The sequence below is a fragment of the Ranitomeya variabilis genome, chromosome 7 (genome assembly GCF_051348905.1).
Source record: "Ranitomeya variabilis isolate aRanVar5 chromosome 7, aRanVar5.hap1, whole genome shotgun sequence".
NCBI classification, from domain to species: domain Eukaryota; kingdom Metazoa; phylum Chordata; class Amphibia; order Anura; family Dendrobatidae; genus Ranitomeya; species Ranitomeya variabilis.
In genome coordinates this window covers 234,165,349-234,185,601 of record NC_135238.1, presented here as the reverse complement: position 1 = coordinate 234,185,601, position 20,253 = coordinate 234,165,349, and the positions used below count along the sequence as shown (strand labels likewise).

General features: G+C 45.9%; 1 protein-coding gene across 2 annotated transcripts; it reads right to left on the bottom strand.

Annotated features, from left to right (window-relative positions):
- Nucleotides 1–881: 881 nt before the first annotated feature.
- On the bottom strand, nt 882–14,327 carry AAMP (angio associated migratory cell protein). Of its 2 annotated transcripts, none has more exons than XM_077273201.1 (12): nt 14,181–14,327; nt 13,426–13,605; nt 11,177–11,329; nt 10,875–10,994; nt 10,589–10,728; nt 5,712–5,856; nt 5,437–5,520; nt 5,095–5,210; nt 4,649–4,752; nt 2,875–2,965; nt 2,241–2,395; nt 882–1,730 (listed from the first exon to the last, which is right to left on the bottom strand). In XM_077273201.1, the coding sequence occupies exons 2-12, from the start codon at nt 13,568–13,570 to the stop codon at nt 1,655–1,657; spliced, it is 1,329 nt and encodes a 442-aa protein (XP_077129316.1). In that variant the 5' UTR covers nt 13,571–13,605; nt 14,181–14,327; the 3' UTR covers nt 882–1,654. The 2 variants fall into 2 exon arrangements, with proteins under 2 accessions (XP_077129316.1, XP_077129317.1); XM_077273202.1 differs by having other exon boundaries at nt 13,426–13,608; nt 14,181–14,309.
- Between the last annotated feature and the right edge of the window lie 5,926 nt (nt 14,328–20,253).

The window sequence follows — 20,253 nt, the reverse complement described above, 5'->3', positions numbered from 1 at the left end:
CTTCAGCGTGTGAAACAAATGGAACGGTTCATTGTGTCACATGAGGAACCACAACACCCAGCAATCACCACTGCTCCAGCAGCCACTTCGGAGACTGATACATTGTATCACAGGCAGTCCAGGGGGCGGAGCCTGACACCGACGTGCTCTTTATTGTCGTGTTGCTGCCGCAGCGTCAGTTTTACGTCTCTTGTGGTTGTTGCACCGGATCATGTAAAATGCAGCTGTAAAGTGTCACTTTGTATTTTATTTTTAGATATTTTTTTTCGGCAAATTATTTTTATTTACATTTTAAATGGAAAGTGAATAGAATCCACACAAAGGATGTCAATATCTTACAAAAAACATTTTTTGATGCAATTTGCAGCAACACACATTATTAAGAAGAAATATCAAAACCTGGCAAAAAAAAAAAAAAAAATCTATTGTAACTTTTTTTATTCTTTATTTACTTTCTGTCTTTCTATTTTTGCGCCTCATTACGTCACATCTGGTTCCAAACAATTGACAAAAAGAAAAGAGAAAATAACGACAAACGAGCGTCTGGTGTAAGAAAGCTTCGTCTCTTTAATTCTACAGCGTCACACACAGTAATACGAGTCATATAAATAATCGGGCGATATCAAGATGCACTAAAGTGCGCTCAGGTCTGGGGGGCACGGATGTGGAAACGGGGACCACGATCCCGCTACCTGAGCTTCATAGAGTAAGCCGCCATTGTGGGGGAGGGTCAGTCTGATAGAGAACAGACCCCAGAGAAAGCAGATGCCCCCATTATATGGCGAAGAGCCGCAGCACAAGTATAAAAGTATCGGCCGGTAAAGTGGCCGTCAGATACAATACAGGTTGCACTATAGGGCGCTTTTTTTTTTTTTTTCTTCTCTCTTACATGTATCTTCCTAAAAATGCAACATCTGGTATACTAAAGAACAAGGACCCCAAGGGGAAAAAAAAAAAAACAATTCCAGCCCCAGATTCCTGCTGATTTGTATTAGCGAGATGCATAGATTTACACATTATACATAATTATTATTTATTATATCATTTTTTTTTTCTTGAGCCAAAAGCTTTACAAATGCAAAAGCAACATTATCAACAGCCCTTACGTGTAAAAAAAAAACAAAACAAAAAAAACACAGCTTCGCTCTCACTTGTCGCTTTGGATAGAAGCAAAATAATAATAATAAAAAAAAAAGTATTTTTCATATTAATCCAGTTAAAAAGGAAGCAAAATTTAGGAAGTCAGAATAAAGACTGAAATGATACGAGACAAGTCCTTGGTGGAAGCCTCTTGATAGGAATACAGATTTTAGAATTATTGTAAGAATTTATTTTTTTTCGGAGGGGCAGAATGTCATATAACGGCGCCCCCCACGGTGAGCGGTGTCCGCCGCCTCTCAGCTTTGCTCAGTAGTGGATTCCCTTAACATTAATATTTCATATCATCGTAACAATCGTCCCCCCCACCCTCACAAAAACAAAAGTGTGAAAGACGGATACATGCGTCGCCCGCGTGTTCATCTGCGCACACGTACGGGAATGTCCGTAGGACGTAAGAAAGCCTCCACACCTAGGAAACGTGTACAGAAGAGAACAGCTCCGGCCTCCAGGCAGCAGGGGGCGCCGGCGCGATACAGTGGGTGGACGGACGCCGCTAACGGTCGGGTCTCTGCACACAGAATACTTTTGCCTTGTGATCCCCGGAGGCAGTGACCACAATGGAGGCGTCTCTGAAACACAAGGACAGAGAGAAGATTCGGTAACGTTGTATCACCCACAAAATGTTTCCAATGAGAGGCTCTTTGGTTTTTAAAACAATAATACAGAAAAATGAAAAAAAAAAAAAAAAAAAAAAAATTGGCGCTAACCAGTTACTCAGGAACCAATCAGTGACCTCTGGAGTATTGTGACTCAGACAGGACTTCGGCCCCTCCGGTCCGTGCAGAGACCACCGGGAAGGTTCAGAGGCATAAGTAACCCTTATTTATCTAGTTTATTTACTTACCTTCCCTCCAACAAGTTTTCAAAAAGGGGACGAGGACCCCTTTAACAATACACTTTACAGCATGCAGTAAAGCAAGCCTCTTGATTGTCTTTTTTGCAGCAGTCTGCAATATTTCAGATAGTGATCGGATCCCAGTAACTGGTTGATGTTGGTTAATTTCTGCCTACCCCCTATAGGGAGGTACAGGAGTCACCCCCTGAGCTTATACAACAGCCGGATGGTGACAAATACTCACTTATTTAGTGCAAAGTCCAGAATCTCGGCGCTGTGGCCGCAGTATTCGCTGATCATTTTTCCAGATCGGGAGTCCCACAACCTGACGGCCCCGTCCAGGCTGCAGGTGTAGACCACAGGGGAATTGTCCTCCCAGAGGAGCTGTACGATGCCGGACTAGAGAACAGAAGGGACGGAGATTACAGCCCAGACACCATCATCCTGCACACAAAATGCTGCTTCTACCAAGATTAGTGTCACATAAAGACACGGGAGCTTCTCCAACCGGAGGTCTGCATATACGTCAGACACACGGGCCATTAATGCACTGGAAGAAGCGGCTACATCACGTAATCATCAGCTTCTCTGATACAAAGCTCCAAATCCCCATCATAGATATTAGATGTAATGTTCTGTGCCACCACTGGGGGGAGCTCAGGGATAACACAATGTACTGCACTCCCTCTAGTGGCCGCTCTTATTAATGCAGGGGAGATGGAATAAGGGTCTCTAACCCTATAAAGACTAATGAAAAGAATCAACAGTGAATAAAAGGAGGGCACCGGTCCCACAACTTGTATCACACAGCCCAAATTAACATTTATAGTGATATCGGGGCGAGACTGCAACCACTGCAGAAAAGTGCCGCCACTCACTTCGTGTTGACACCGATGTCGCAGAGTCTGGGTGGAAACGTCATAGATCGCCAGAGTTCCATCCAGGTAACCGACCGCGGCCAGAGGCAGACTGCAAGGACAGGCATTATTAATGCACCTCTATACCCCCATACATACTGCACAGGACAGGGATGGGGGGGGGGGCACCGTCATGTGCAGAAATCATAGGGACCAGACGGATAATTCTCATTCTTAGTCATATATCTCCTGTATTATCATTACAACTACTTTTGTTCCGTGCGTCATTATCAAAACTTTCAGACCAGAGACCCAAGATAAAATAATTTATATAAATATTTAAAAAAAATATTCACGATCTTATGGTATAAAATCGTAACCGCCGTCACCAAACAAGCTTCAAATGCTTAAACATTTAGCAAGGTCACCCCTCCATTATCTGTACAAAATGGTCTGTTCCAAGAGGCTGTGAACTCCTCTGCCCAACTGACTGTCACTGAGGATCAGACCATCACATACTGGAAAAGTAGGGGGGGAGGTGGTTCTAAACAAACCAAAAAAAACGCCACACAACAACAAGAGGTACATTCATACTGTAGTTTTTGCTATTTCTATAATGTCACATATAAGTTCGTACACCACCACCATTTCATCAGGAGTATCTGTAAGGTACTAATAGTACCGAGTATCATTAACCCATAAAGAACCTGAGAAATATTTAGTTTTTACGTTATTGTTTTTTTTTCCTCCCTTTGTCCAAAAAGCAATAAATATTTCATCTTTCCTTCCCCATAACCACAGTTGTAGTTTCGAATGACTACATTGAAATATACCATATAAAATCCAGGAAATCAGGGAAAAATAATCCAAAAGCAGGAAAATAGAAAAAAAAAAAAAAAAAAAAAAAGTTGTTTTTACATATTTTTTTTTTTTTTTTTAAATTTATCTATTTTTAAAGCATTCAGTGTGCGGTAGAAATGAACCGGCAGCACGATTTTCCAAGTGCGATTACAGTGAAAATTGTTCCAATTTTTTTTTTTTAATGAAAAAAAAACAAATAAAGTTTTTAGAAAAAAAATGTAATAATTTTGTTACGACTTTAGCTTTTTTTGTGGATGGAGCAGTGTAAGGGCATTTTTATCATTAGGGTCTTTCGCTTTTTAGTGTATTTCAAGAGAACTGCGACAACTAAACAAAAGGTGATTTTTAATTTTTTTTTTACATTTCTGACATTTAATGTGCAATTGAAATAATTTTATATTTTGAAAGATAGAAACTTTTAGGGTAACAAATGTGTTATTTAAACAATTTAAAAAAAAAAAAAAGGGGAGTTTTTTTTTTTTTTTTCTTTAATTTTTATACAGTTTAACACTTTCCCCCAGATTAGGGTCCAGGAATCTGCAATGGTTTGTTCGCTTGTACTTTATGCTGCAGGATATTGCGATATTCCGCTTATCCTGGGTTTCATAGGACTAAGATCGCAGCTATAGGGGCTTTCAGGAGACCCCCGGCTGCTATCACAATCCATCGTGGTGGGGTGTGTGTGCGGTGTGTGTGTGTGTGTGTGTGTGTGTGTGTGTGTGTGTGTGTGCGCGCACGATGGAAGCTGGTGCATAAGGACCCTAATGATTAAGCCATGCAAATGCTGCTCGCAGTGATTGACCGCAGGCATTTAAATGGTTAAACAGCAGTGGTCGGAGCGGCCAGTAAGAGGCAGACGGCGGCTCCACACGGCCGCACCTGCTGTGTGACATGCATGTCTAGAAGGGGTTAATATAAGATCATTCTCACTTACGCGCTGCAGAATCCCACCGACTCCACCGAGTTGGTCTCCGCTTCCCCTTCCTCCCGTTTGGAGGCTTTGGATACGTTACTTTCTGTCCGGAAAACTCCGACAACCTGCAAAAAATGGAAACAAAAAACGGAGAAAGATGAAACCAACCTACGAAACGCACACGAAGAGAGAAGACGACAAAGATCAGACGGCAAAGAAGAAACTTTTGTTAATTTTTTTTTCTTACGAAGCAAGTTCTCTAAACTTTGCTATTTTTCTTACATTTGTCCCACGCGCCGGTATAATTACCGCAACCTTATTCTCTATGACAATACCATGCCAGGCTTTTTTTTTTCCCCAAAGTAAAAACTTTCAAAACAAATTTCTTTTTTGCTGGCATCGAAGATTGTGGGAGATTCAATATACTGTATTATTTCACAGGACGAGCTGAATATGGACATCCTCACCTTCCCGGTGGTCGTGTTCACTATTTTTGTGTCGCAATCCACAGAGCCGCTGAGAATGAGGCTACCGTCGGCATTGGAGGACACACACGTCAGAGGTCCTGTATGGGCATCGGCGCCTGCGAAGCAAATAGGGAGAGAAAAGTAATGATTATCACCAACTAAAGAGAAAATATAAGATTCAGCAGCTGCCGCCTTACTACAGAGCTCTGCTACCAAGAAAAAATAAATAATGCGCAAAGTTGGATGACACAAGATGAAAATATTACAGGAGTTCCCCTTTAACATTGTACTTCGCAAAGCGTCCACTAGAGGCTCTGCTGTTCACCAAAAAATCCTGGTCACCTTTCAGGACGTGCAGCGTGTTCCCCTGCTTCAGGTCCCAGATCCGCACACTGCCATCTTCATAGCCAACGACCGCTTTCTTACCTATATATATAAAAAAAAAAAAATTTACCCTTTCATATCTGTAGGTAAAACTAAACACGAACCGATACAGAAAAAAAAAATTACATATTAAAAATATATTTTAAACATGACAATATTATTTTCTATAAATTACTACAACAAAAAGCTTAAAAAAAAAATTAATCAGAAACAAAAACTCAGAGAAAGCCCACCATCTGGTAAGAACTGTCCACAGGTAGCTGGGCAGTTGGGTCCTTGGAAAGTTTTACACTCTCCACTAGGTATTTTCCACATCCAGGTATTACCGTCTGCTGTACCACAAAGTAACACGTGGGAACAAGGATGCCACTCCAACCACTGCAAGAAAAAGACTGGAAATGAAGCCAAAAGTGATAAAACACCAATATGAAGAAAGTATAACTACTATAATACTGCCCCTATGTACAAGAATATAACTACTATAATACTGCCCCTATGTACAAGAATATAACTACTATAATACTGCTCCTATGTACAAGAATATAACTACTATAATACTGCTCCTATATACAAGAATATAACTACTATAATACTGCTCCTATGTACAGGAATATAACTACTATAATACTGCTCCTATATACAAGAATATAACTACTATAATACTGCTCCTATGTACAGGAATATAACTACTATAATACTGCCTCTATGTACAAGAATATAACTACTATAATACTACCCTATGTACAAGAATATAACTACTATAATACTGCTCCTATGTACAAGAATATAACTACTATAATACTGCTCCTATGTACAAGAATATAACTACTATAATACTGCTCCTATGTACAGGAATATAACTACTATAATACTGCTCCTATGTACAAGAATATTACTACTATAATACTGCTCCTATGTACAAGAATATAACTACTATAATACTGCCTCTATGTACAAGAATATAACTACTATAATACTGCCCCTATGTACAAGAATATAACTACTATAATACTGCCCCTATGTACAAGAATATAACTACTATAATACTGCTCCTATGTACGAGAATATAACTACTATAATACTGCCCCCTATGTACAAGAATATAACTACTATAATACTGCCCCCTATGTACAAGAATATAACTACTATAATACTGCCCCTATGTACAAGAATATAACTACTATAATACTGCTCCTATGTACGAGAATATAACTACTATAATACTGCCCCCTATGTACAAGAATATAACTACTATAATACTGCTCCCTATGTACAAGAATATAACTACTATAATACTGCTCCTATGTACAAGAATATAACTACTATAATACTGCCCCTATGTACAAGAATATAACTACTATAATACTGCCCCTATGTACAAGAATATAACTACTATAATACTGCTCCTATGTACAAGAATATAACTACTATAATACTGCCCCTATGTACAAGAGTATAACTACTATAATACTGCCCCTATGTACAAGAATATAACTACTATAATACTGCTCCTATGTACGAGAATATAACTACTATAATACTGCTCCTATGTACAATATAACTACTATAATACTGCCCCTATGTACAAGAATATAACTACTATAATACTGCCCCTATGTACAAGAATATAACTACTATAATACTGCTCCTATGTACGAGAATATAACTACTATAATACTGCCCCCTATGTACAAGAATATAACTACTATAATACTGCCCCTATGTACAAGAATATAACTACTATAATACTGCTCCTATGTACAAGAATATAACTACTATAATACTGCCCCTATGTACAAGACTATAACTACTATAATACTGCCCCTATGTACAGGAATATAACTACTATAATACTGCTCCTATGTACGAGAATATAACTACTATAATACTGCTCCTATGTACAAGAATATAACTACTATAATACTGCTCCTATGTACAAGAATATAACTACTATAATACTGCCCCTATGTACAAGAATATAACTACTATAATACTGCCCCTATGTACAAGAATATAACTACTATAATACTGCCCCTATGTACAAGAATATAACTACTATAATACTGCTCCTATGTACAAGAATATAACAACTATAATACTGCCCCTATGTACAAGAATATAACAACTATAATACTGCTCCTATGTACAAGAATATAACTACTATAATACTGCTCCTATGTACAAGAATATAACTACTATAATACTGCCCCTATGTACAAGAATATAACTACTATAATACTGCCCCTATGTACAAGAATATAACTACTATAATACTGCTCCTATGTACAAGAATATAACTACTATAATACTGCCCCTATGTACAAGAATATAACTACTATAATACTGCCCCTATGTACAAGAATATAACTACTATAATACTGCCCCTATGTACAAGAATATAACTACTATAATACTGCTCCTATGTACAAGAATATAACTACTATAATGCTGCCCCCTATGTACAAGAATATAACTACTATAATACTGCTCCCTATGTACAAGAATATAACTACTATAATACTGCTCATATGTACAGGAATATAACTACTATAATACTGCTCCTATGTACAAGAATATAACTACTATAATACTGCTCCCTATGTACAAGAATATAACTACTATAATACTGCTCCTGTGTACAAGAATATAACTACTATAATACTGCTCCTATGTACAAGAACATAACTACTACTAGATGGTAGCCCAATTCTAACGCATCGGGTATTCTAGAATATGTATGTAGTTTATTTATGAAGATTTTAGAATAATACATTGAATACACAGGGTTCGGCCAACCGCGACCAATTAGCGAAGCGTGGTTCAAATCAGGCGCCAATTCGCGGCCGGACTGCGCCTGTCGCTGATTGTTCGCGGCCGGCCATGTAGTATATAACAGCCCACGTAGTAAATAGCACAGCCACGGAGTATATAGCACAGCCCACATAGCGTATAACACAGCCCACATAGTGTATAACACAGCCCACGCAGTATATAGCAATGTGGGCATCATATCCCTGTTAAAAAAAAAGAATTAAAATAAAAAATAGTTATATACTCACCTTCCGTTGGCCCCAGATCCAGGCGAAGCAGTTACCGACGCTCCTCGCGCGCTCCGGTCCCAAGAGTGCATTGTGGTCTCGCGAGATGATGACGTAGCGGTCTCGCGAGACCGCTATGTCATCATCTCGCGAGACCGCAATGCATGGAGCGGTCACCGGTGCGTCGCGAGGAGCGGGAAAGGCCGGTTCTGGATCCGAGGGGCCAACGGACGGTGAGTATATAACGATTTTTTTTTTTTATTATTATTTTTAACATTAGATCTTTTAACTATTGATGCCGCATAGGCAGCATCAATAGTAAAAAGTTGGTCACACAGGGTTAATAGCAGCGGTAACGGAGTGCGTTACCCGCGGCATAACGCGGTCCGTTACCGCTGCCATTAACCCTGTGTGAGCGCTGACTGGAGGGGATTATGGAGCGGGAGCCGGGCACTGACTGCGGGGAGTAAGGAGCGGCCATTTTGCCGCTGGACTGTGCCCGTCGCTGATTGGTCGTGGCCGTTTTGCTGCGACCAATCAGCGACTTGGATTTCCATGACAGAGGCCGCGACCAATGAATATCCGTGACAGACAGACAGAAAGACGGAAGTGACCCTTAGATAATTATATAGTAGCTAATACTGCCCCTATGTACAAGAATATAACTACTATAATACTGCCCCTATGTACAAGAATATAACTACTATAATACTGCTCCTATGTACAAGAATATAACTACTATAAGGGTATGTGCACACGATGCAGATTTAGTGCAGAATTGGTGCAGAACTGCAGCAGATTTTTCTGCTGCAGAAACGCTGCAGAACTGCACTGTGATTTACAGTACAATGTAAATCAATGGGAAAAAAAAAAAGCTGTGCACATGGTGCAGAAAAATCTGCGCAAACGCTGCAGATTTCAAAGAAGTGCACGTCGCTTCTTTTGTGCAGTTCTGCAGCGTTTCTGCTGCAGATTTTTCTGCACCATGTGCACAGCTTTTTTTTTTTCCCATTGATTTACATTGTACTGCACAGAAACTGCACAGAAACTGCATAGAATCTGCGCAGAAACTGCATAGAAACTGCATAAAAACTGCATAGAAACTGCATCAAATCTGCAGATGCAGATTTAGTGCAGAAAATTCTGCACCACATTTCCTACGTGTGCACATAGCCTATTACTGTCCCCTATGTACAGGAATATAACTACTATAATACTGCTCCTATGTACAGGAATATAACTACTATAATACTGCTCCTATGTACAAGAATATAACTACTATAATACTGCTCCTTATGTACAAGAATATAACTACTATAATACTGCTCCTATGTACAAGATTATAACTACTATAATACTGCTCCTATATACAAGAATATAACTACTATAATACTGCCCCTATGTACAAGAATATAACTAGTATAATACTGCCCCTATGTACAAGAATATAACTACTATAATACTGCTCCTATGTACAAGAATATAACTACTATAATACTGCCCCCTATGTACAAGAATATAACTACTATAATACTGCTCCTATGTACAAGAATATAATTACTATAATACTGCTCCTATGTACAAGAATATAACTACTATAATACTGCCCCTATGTACAAGAATATAACTACTATAATACTGCCCCCTATGTACAAGCATATAACTACTATAATACTGCCCCTATGTACAAGAATATAACTACCATAATACTGCCCCTATGTACAACAATATAACTACTATAATGCTGCCCCCTATGTACAAGAATATAACTACTATAATACTGCCCCTATGTACAAGAATATAACTACTATAATACTGCTCCTATGTACAAGAATAAAACTACTATAATACTGCCCCTATGTGCAAGAATATAACTACTATAATACTGCCCCCTATGTACAAGAATATAACTACTATAATACTGCTCCTACGTACAAGAATATAACTACTATAATACTGCTCCTATGTACAAGAATATAACTACTATAATACTGCCCCCTATGTACAAGAATATAACTACTATAATACTGCTCCTATGTACAAGAATATAACTGCTATAATGGATCTCTTACCTCGAGGTCGGCCACTTCAAACGACCATATCTCCTGCGCGTCCTCCACCTTCCATACCTTGATGAGACCACTCATGTCTCCAGTTGCCAACATGGTGGAGTCATGGCTGAATGTTGCGCAGGTGACGGAGTCCTTGTGACCTGGGAATAGGCGATGACAGATCAGGCTACAGAGGATTATGAACCTTGTGGATAGTTCCAGGAGAGCGTTTCTTGTTTTTGGCTTACAGACTGAGGTGCATTGTGCCTGGTGCAGTTAGTGACGGGATGTCAGACAGGACACTCACCCGTGCACTCAAACAGCGTCTCTCCGTCACTGATCCTCCACACACAGGCCTTGTCATCCTCCCCTCCAGTCACTGCCAGATTATTCTCCTTGGGGTCCAGACTGACGCAGAACACAGAAGCTAAAAAAAGAAGAGACACATTGTAACACAGAAGATTATGTTGCTACTGGATAAGATTCGTAGAAATATCTCAGCCGTCAATAAAATGCTCTAGAAGTAAATGAGAATGTTTGCACTCACTGACAGCAAGCATAGATGTTGAAAATGAAATGCAAAACTAGATTAACAAGTCGTACAGTTACCTGTGTGCTTGGAGTAGGTCAGCTCGCTGTCGTCGTGAGGTTCGGCTCCTTCCTCCACACCCTCATCTTCCGTGTCCCACTCCTCAGCCACCATGTCTCCATCTTCGGGTCCATCAGCAAAGTCGACGTCCTCCATGTCACTGGCCAGGTCGTCTGAGGATCAGACAGGAAGACGTGACAACCTCAGGATGAGTTGGGATCTAAAGCTAGGGCGTCGGCCTGCTGCAGCTCTACGGGACCCCCACAGAGAATCAAAGAATGGTCAGCGAGACCGGCAACAAGGGGTCCACCATGCACCCGCACATAAGGGAAGAATTAGGAAAAGTTCAGAATGTTTTGCAAAGTTTTAAAAAGTTTTTTCCTGCCTTACTTGAGACTTACAGGGCAGGTTCTGCAACGTCTACTTCAGGACAGCTTTAGGCCGGTTTCACACGTCAGTGGCTCCGGTACGTGAGGTGACAGTTTCCTCATGTACCGGAGACACTGACACACGTAGACCCATAAAAATCAATGCATCTGTTCAGATGTCATTGATTTTTTGCGGACCGTGTCTCCGTGTGCCAAACACGGAGACATGTCAGTGTTCGTGGGAGCGCACGTTTTACACGGACCCAATAGAGTCAATGGGTCCGCGTAAAACACGGACCTCACACGGACATTCTCCGTCTGGGGTCCGTGTGCGTGCAGGAGACAGCGCTACAGTAAGCGCTGTCCCCCCCACATGGTGCTGAAGCCGGTATTCATATCTTCTCTCCAGCAGCGTTTGCTGTTGAGAAAATATGAAGAATAGTGTTAAAAATAAAGATCCATGTGTCCGCCGCCCCCCCACCCCCTGTGCGCCCCCCCGCTGGTCAGAAAATACTTACCCGCTCCCTCGCTCCTTCCTGGTCTGGCCGCGGCTTACTGTATGCGGTCACGTGGGGCCGATCATTTACAATCATGAAGTCGGCTCCGCCCCTATGGGAGGTGGAGCCACATATTCATGACTGTAAATGATCGGCCCCACGTGACCGCATGCAGGAGAAGCCGCGGCCAGACCAGGAAGCAGCGAGGGAGGCGGGTATTTTCTGACCAGCGGGGGGGGGGGCGCACAGGGGGTGGGGGGGCGGCGGACACATGGATCTTTATTTTAAACACTATTCTTCATATTTTCTCTGCAGCAAACGTTGCTGCAGGGAAGATATGAATCGCAGCTTCAGCACCATGCAGAGTGGGTACCACACGCTCCGTGTGGTACCCACTCGCCATACGGGCGGCACACGTGTGCCGCACGTATGGCCTCCGTGAGTTCCCAGGCACACGGACACGGATAACTCCGGTACCGATTTATTCCGGTACCGGAATTATCTGGACGTGTGGGACAGCCCTTATAGACATTACCAGGAACGTTCTCATTCATTGACAGCAAGCAGAAACCAAACTTGCATATTATTTTCATTATTTATCTTAAATACTGAACGTGGCAAAAAAAATGTTATTTTTTTTTTATTGTATTTGTGTCGTCATTTTCTGAGACCAATATGTTTTATTGTTCTCCCATGGATCTGTCTGACGTTCTGGGGCTTTTTTGCCCGCTGAGCTGTGGTTCTTATGGGCCCCAGTTTCCGGCAAATGCGTCATTTTGATGGCGTTTTATTGAATTTCTTGCAGGAGGTGCGCCGAAAAAAAATCTGACTCTGGCATATTGTGTTTTACTTAATGGCTTTTATCTTCTGAGTTCATCATTGCATATTTGGAGAGAGCGGACTGTTGGGCACTGGGATACTGAACAGGAGGATTTTTTATAGATAACAGTGCAGAGATTTGAAATAAGGATTTTTTATAACCTTTTTAATAAATTAAAAAATTTCAGTTACTTTTTTGCCCTTCTAGGAATCTTGAGCCTGTAATCTGTGACAGCAGACAGAACGGACGCCCACCAGGGTCACACATCACTGGTGCAGCCGCACAGGGGCCCTAGAGGTCAGGGGCCACTACTGCCTCCAAAACATGTGGAATTGTGTATTATGAGGAGCGGCTGCACAGGGCCCGTATCCAGCTCAGCGGCCCGTTCCTGCAGGTGTCCGCCACGGAGGGCCACAACACAAATGCCGACGCAGACACTGCAGCATTTCCATGGGTCACAGCTGAGACTGGCGCTCGCTCTGATCGCTGCTGTCAGAGGCTGCTGTTGGCAGCAGGGTCAGCTCGGGACCCCCAGCGAAGATGATCAGCGGGGCCCACCATTACACTGCGGCCCGACCACCTACCTGGGTCTGGTTCTCCTTCATTCAGCTCCAGGACCTCAATAATCTCTTCATCATCGTGAAAGTCCACAGCGGCTGCGGCCCCCTCTTCAGGCTCCGGACTGGGCGACCCGGCCCCTCCTCCGTCACCGGCCCCCGCTCCTTCCATCGCCCTCCGATCACCGGGACACAGGGTGGCAGCTGCTGCTAGTGACGGGGTGAGAGCACCAGAAAGATAAAGCATGGCACAGAGGTGCAGACCCTCAGCAGTGCAGGGAGCGGCGGCGAACACAGCAGTCAATGACTCCACAAGCCGCAGACCGCGCAGCTCACACCGGGGGGGCTGACAACCAGAGCAGACCTCACACTTCTCACAGCTGGAGGCTTGTTACAATGTATCAGACGCTCCTGGAGGCTGAATACAAGTGTAACGAACCCTCAGCTCCGTGCAGGATCAGTCGCCACCTGTCTGCTGCCTTCAGCCCTTATACAGATGCTTCAATTCACTGACAGGAAGCAGACAGTCTGACAGAGAGGTTTCTATTCACCGACAGGAAGTAGAGTCTGACAGAGGAAACCAACAGATACTAAAAGTTACAAAACTCAGTCACGTGACACTTGATGGCTGAAAATCACGTGGTATGAGCAGCCCCGAGCGCACACCCCCCTCACATATCTCCTGGGACCCTCCAGCCAGTTAACCCTTTCACCCCCACGTGTCACCGGTTGTAGTGGGGCCCCAGGACCACTAGAAGGAGAATGAAGACGGGGCGACTTACAGTAAGGTTTCTCGGTGTGCGGAGTGTGAGGCGCCGCCGCGGGGAGACCCCTCGGACCCTCTCCGGCCTGCAGCCGCCGCCAGACACACGTGGGCGCTCCTCCTTCCAAGCACTCCTCGCAACCTAACCTGAAACGTCAGCTGAGACGGGGGCGGGCCTAAGCGCTGCCAATAGAATCACAAGGAACCGGACATCAACCAATCACAAACATCTCCTTTCCCAGCAGTTTAGAGTGACACCGCAGTTTGGGCACATAAACAAGGTGCACTGCGCATGTTCGCTGAGTGGTTGCTGGGTATTGTAGTTTCACTGTAGCATTCTCCTCTGTGAGGACGGAAATGTGTCGTAAAGTTGAAAGTTTAAGGTAAAATAAAGAACCGTAAAAAGCCGGAAATGTAACCAGAGGTCTAACAATGGGGGGCTACAGATTCCCCATAACAGCGCGTCATCCACAGATCCCCCATAACGGCGCGTCATCCACAGATCCCCCATAACAGTGCGTCATCCACAGATCCACCATAAGTGCATCATCCACAGATCCCCCATAACAGTGCGTCATCCACAGATCCCTCATAACAGTGTGTCATCCACAGATCCCCCATAACAGTGCATCATCCACAGATCCCCCATAACGGTGCGTCCTCCACAGATCCACCATAACAGTGCGTTCCCCACAGATCCCCCATAACGGTGCGTCCTCCACAGATCCACCATAACAGTGCATCATCCACAGATCCCCCATAACAGTGCGTCATCCACAGATCCCTCATAACAGTGCGTCATCCACAGATCCCCCATAACAGTGCGTCATCCACAGATCCCCCATAACAGTGCGTCATCCACAGATCTCCCATAACAGTGCATCATCCACAGATCCCCCATAACGGTGCGTCCTCCACAGATCCACCATAACAGTGCGTTCCCCACAGATCCCCCATAACGGTGTGTCCTCCACAGATCCCCCATAACAGTGCGTCCCCCACAGATCCCCATAACAGTGCATCATCCACAGATCCCCCATAACGGTGCGTTCCCCACAGATTCCCCATAACAGTGCGTCATCCACAGATCCCCCATAACAGTGCGTCATCCCCAGATCCCCCATAACAGCGCGTCCTCCACAGATCCCCCATAACGGCGCGTCATCCACAGATCCCCCATAACAGTGCGTCATCCCCAGATCCCCCATAACAGCGCGTCCTCCACAGATCCCCCATAACGGCGCGTCATCCACAGATCCCCCATAACAGTGCATCATCCACAGATCCCCCATAACAGTGCGTCATCCACAGATCCCCCATAACAGTGCATCATCCACAGATCCCCCATAACAGCGCGTCATCCACAGATCCACCATAAGTGCGTCATCCACAGATCCCCCATAACAGTGCATCATCCACAGATCCCCCATAACAGTGCGTCATCCACAGATCCCTCATAACAGTGCGTCATCCACAGATCCCTCATAACAGTGCGTCATCCACAGATCCCCCATAACGGTGCGTCCTCCACAGATCCACCATAACAGTGCGTTCCCCACAGATCCCCCATAACGGTGTGTCCTCCACAGATCCCCCATAACAGTGCGTCCCCCACAGATCCCCATAACAGTGCATCATCCACAGATCCCCCATAACGGTGCGTTCCCCACAGATTCCCCATAACAGTGCGTCATCCACAGATCCCCCATAACAGTGCGTCATCCCCAGATCCCCCATAACAGCGCGTCCTCCACAGATCCCCCATAACGGCGCGTCATCCCCAGATCCCCCATAACAGCGCGTCATCCCCAGATCCCCCATAACGGCGTGTCCTCCACAGATCCCCCATAACGGCGCGTCATCCACAGATCCCCCATAACAGTGCGTCATCCACAGATCCCCCATAACAGTGCGTCATCCACAGATCCCCCATAACAGTGCGTCATCCACAGATCCCCCATAACAGCGCGTCATCCACAGATCCCCCATAACGGTGCGTCCTCCACAGATCCACCATAACGGTGCGTCATCCCCAGATCGCCCATAACAGTGCGTCCTCCACAGATCCCCCATAACAGTGCATCATCCACAGATCCCCCATAACAGTGCGTCATCCACAGATCCCCCATAACAGTGCATCATCCACAGATCCCCCATAACAGCGCGTCATCCACAGATCCCCCATAACAGCGCGTCATCCACAGATCCCCCATAACGGTGCGTCCTCCACAGATCCACCATAACAGTGCATCATCCACAGATCCCCCATAACAGTGCGTCATCCACAGATCCCCATAACAGTGCATCATCCACAGATCCCCCATAACAGTGCGTTCCCCACAGATTCCCCATAACAACGCGTCATCCACAGATCCCCCATAACGGCGCGTCATCCACAGATCTCCCATAACGGTGCGTTCCCCACAGATTCCCCATAAAAGTGCGTCATCCACAGATCCCCATAACGGTGCGTCATCCACAGATCCCCATAACAGTGCGTCCTCCACAGATCCCCCATAACGGTGTGTCCTCCACAGATCCACCATAACGGTGCGTTCCCCACAGACTCCCCATAACAGTGCGTCATCCACAGATTCCCCATAACAGTGCGTCATCCACAGATCCCCCCATAACAGTGCGTCATCCACAGATTCCCCATAACAGTGCGTCATCCACAGATCCCCCATAACAGCGCGTCATCCACAGATCCACCATAAGTGCGTCATCCACAGATCCCCCATAACAGTGCATCATCCACAGATCCCCCATAACAGTGCGTCATCCACAAATCCCTCATAACAGTGCGTCATCCACAGATCCCCCATAACAGTGCGTCATCCACAGATCTCCCATAACAGTGCATCATCCACTTATCCCCCATAACGGTGCGTCCTCCACAGATCCACCATAACAGTGCGTTCCCCACAGATCCCCCATAACGGTGTGTCCTCCACAGATCCCCCATAACAGTGCGTCCCCCACAGATCCCCATAACAGTGCATCATCCACAGATCCCCCATAACGGTGCGTTCCCCACAGATTCCCCATAACAGTGCGTCATCCACAGATCCCCCATAACAGTGCGTCATCCCCAGATCCCCCATAACAGCGCGTCCTCCACAGATCCCCCATAACGGCGCGTCATCCACAGATCCCCCATAACAGTGCGTCATCCCCAGATCCCCCATAACAGCGCGTCCTCCACAGATCCCCCATAACGGCGCGTCATCCACAGATCCCCCATAACAGTGCATCATCCACAGATCCCCCATAACAGTGCGTCATCCACAGATCCCCCATAACAGTGCGTCATCCACAGATCCCCCATAACAGGGCGTCATCCACAGATCCCCCATAACAGCGCGTCATCCACAGATCCCCCATAACGGTGCGTCCTCCACAGATCCACCATAACAGTGCGTCATCCCCAGATCCCCCATAACAGTGCGTCCTCCACAGATCCCCCATAACAGTGCATCATCCACAGATCCCCCATAACAGTGCGTCATCCACAGATCCCCCATAACAGTGCGTCATCCACAGATCCCCCATAACAGTGCGTCATCCACAGATCCCCCATAACAGCGCGTCATCCACAGATCCCCCATAACGGTGCGTCCTCCACAGATCCACCATAACAGTGCATCATCCACAGATCCCCCATAACAGTGCGTCATCCACAGATCCCCATAACAGTGCATCATCCACAGATCCCCCATAACAGTGCGTTCCCCACAGATTCCCCATAACAACGCGTCATCCACAGATCCCCCATAACGGCGCGTCATCCACAGATCTCCCATAACGGTGCGTTCCCCACAGATTCCCCATAAAAGTGCGTCATCCACAGATCCCCCATAACGGTGTGTCCTCCACAGATCCCCCATAACGGTGTGTCCTCCACAGATCCACCATAACGGTGCGTTCCCCACAGATCCCCCATAACGGTGCGTCCTCCACAGATCCCCCATAACGGTGCGTCCTCCACAGATCCCCCATAACAGTGCATCATCCACAGATCCCCCATAACAGTGTGTCATCCACAGATCCCCCATAACGGTGCGTTCCCCACAGATCCCCCATAACAGTGCGTCCCCCACAGATCCCCATAACAGTGCGTCATCCACAGATCCCCCATAACAGTGCGTTCCCCACAGATTCCCCATAACAGTGCGTCATCCACAGATCCCCATAACAGCGCGTCATCCACAGATCCCCCATAACGGTGCGTCATCCACAGATCCCCCATAAGTGTGTCATCCACAGATCCCCCATAACAGTGCGTCATCCACAGATCCCCCATAACAGTGCGTCCTCCACAGATCCCCCATAACGGTGCGTCCTTCACAGATCCCCATAGCAGCGCGTCATCCACAGGTCCCCCATAAGTGTGTCATCCACAGATCCCCCATAACAGTGCATCATCCACAGATCCCCCATAACAGTGCGTCATCCACAGATCCCCCATAACGGTGCATCATCCACAGATCCCCCATAACAGTGCATTATCCACAGATCCCCCATAACAGTGCGTCATCCACAGATCCCCCATAACAGTGCGTCATCCCCAGATCCCCCATAACAGTGCGTCATCCACAGATCCCCCATAACAGGGCGTCATCCACAGATCCCCCATAACAGCGCGTCATCCACAGATCCCCCATAACGGTGCGTCCTCCACAGATCCACCATAACAGTGCGTCATCCCCAGATCCCCCATAACAGTGCGTCCTCCACAGATCCCCCATAACAGTGCATCATCCACAGATCCCCCATAACAGTGCGTCATCCACAGATCCCCCATAACAGTGCGTCATCCACAGATCCCCCATAACAGTGCGTCATCCACAGATCCCCCATAACAGCGCGTCATCCACAGATCCCCCATAACGGTGCGTCCTCCACAGATCCACCATAACAGTGCATCATCCACAGATCCCCCATAACAGTGCGTCATCCACAGATCCCCATAACAGTGCATCATCCACAGATCCCCATAACAGTGCATCATCCACAGATCCCCCATAACAGCGCGTCATCCACAGATCCCCCATAACGGTGCGTCATCCACAGATCCCCCATAAGTGTGTCATCCACAGATCCCCCATAACAGTGCGTCATCCACAGATCCCCCATAACAGTGCGTCCTCCACAGATCCCCCATAACGGTGCGTCCTTCACAGATCCCCATAGCAGTGCGTCATCCACAGGTCCCCCATAAGTGCGTCATCGACAGATCCCCCATAACAGTGCGTCATCCACAGATCCCTCATAACAGTGCGTCATCCACAGATCCCCCATAACGGTGCATCATCCACAGATCCCCCATAACAGTGCATTATCCACAGATCCCCCATAACAGTGCGTCATCCACAGATCCCCCATAACAGTGCGTCATCCACAGATTCCCCATAACAGTGCATCATCCACAGATCCCCCATAACAGTGCATCATCCACAGATCCCCCATAACAGTGCATCATCCACAGATCCCCCATAACAGTGCGTCATTCACATCATTATTGATCCTTTCAACATTTTCCAGATTTCTGCAGAAATTTAACCTAAAATATCAGATTTTCAGAAAAATCCTAAAACTGAAGAATCCAATACAACAACTGAGATAAAACATCAGACTTTTAGATTTTTTTATTGAAGAAAATGCTCCAATTTCAGGTCTGTGACTGGTAAAAGTATGCGACCCCTTTCCTCTCAGTGTCTGCGGTGGTCTCCGGCCCTGGTGACCCCTTTCCTCTCAGTGTCGGGGGTGGTCTCCGGCCCTGGTGACCCCTTTCCTCTCAGTGTCTGGGGTGGTCTCCGGCCCTGGTGACCCCTTTCCTCTCAGTGTCTGGGGTGGTCTCCGGCCCTGGTGACCCCTTTCCTCTCAGTGTCTGCGGTGGTCTCCGGCCCTGGTGACCCCTTTCCTCTCAGTGTCGGGGGTGGTCTCCGGCCCTGGTGACCCCTTTCCTCTCAGTGTCTGGGGTGGTCTCCGGCCCTGGTGACCCCTTTCCTCTCAGTGTCGGGGGTGGTCTCCGGCCCTGGTGACCCCTTTCCTCTCAGTGTCTGGGGTGGTCTCCGGCCCTGGTGACCCCT

Coding starts and splice junctions, on each gene's coding strand:
- AAMP (XM_077273201.1), bottom strand. CDS start 13,570: ATGGAAGGAGCGGGGGCCGGTGACGGAGGAGGGGCCGGGTCGCCCAGT. Junction 5,521..5,711: donor TGGACAGTTCTTACCAGATG/GTGGGCTTTCTC, acceptor TTATATATATAG/GTAAGAAAGCGGTCGTTGGC. Junction 2,966..4,648: donor TCGGTGGGATTCTGCAGCGC/GTAAGTGAGAAT, acceptor CTGTCCTTGCAG/TCTGCCTCTGGCCGCGGTCG.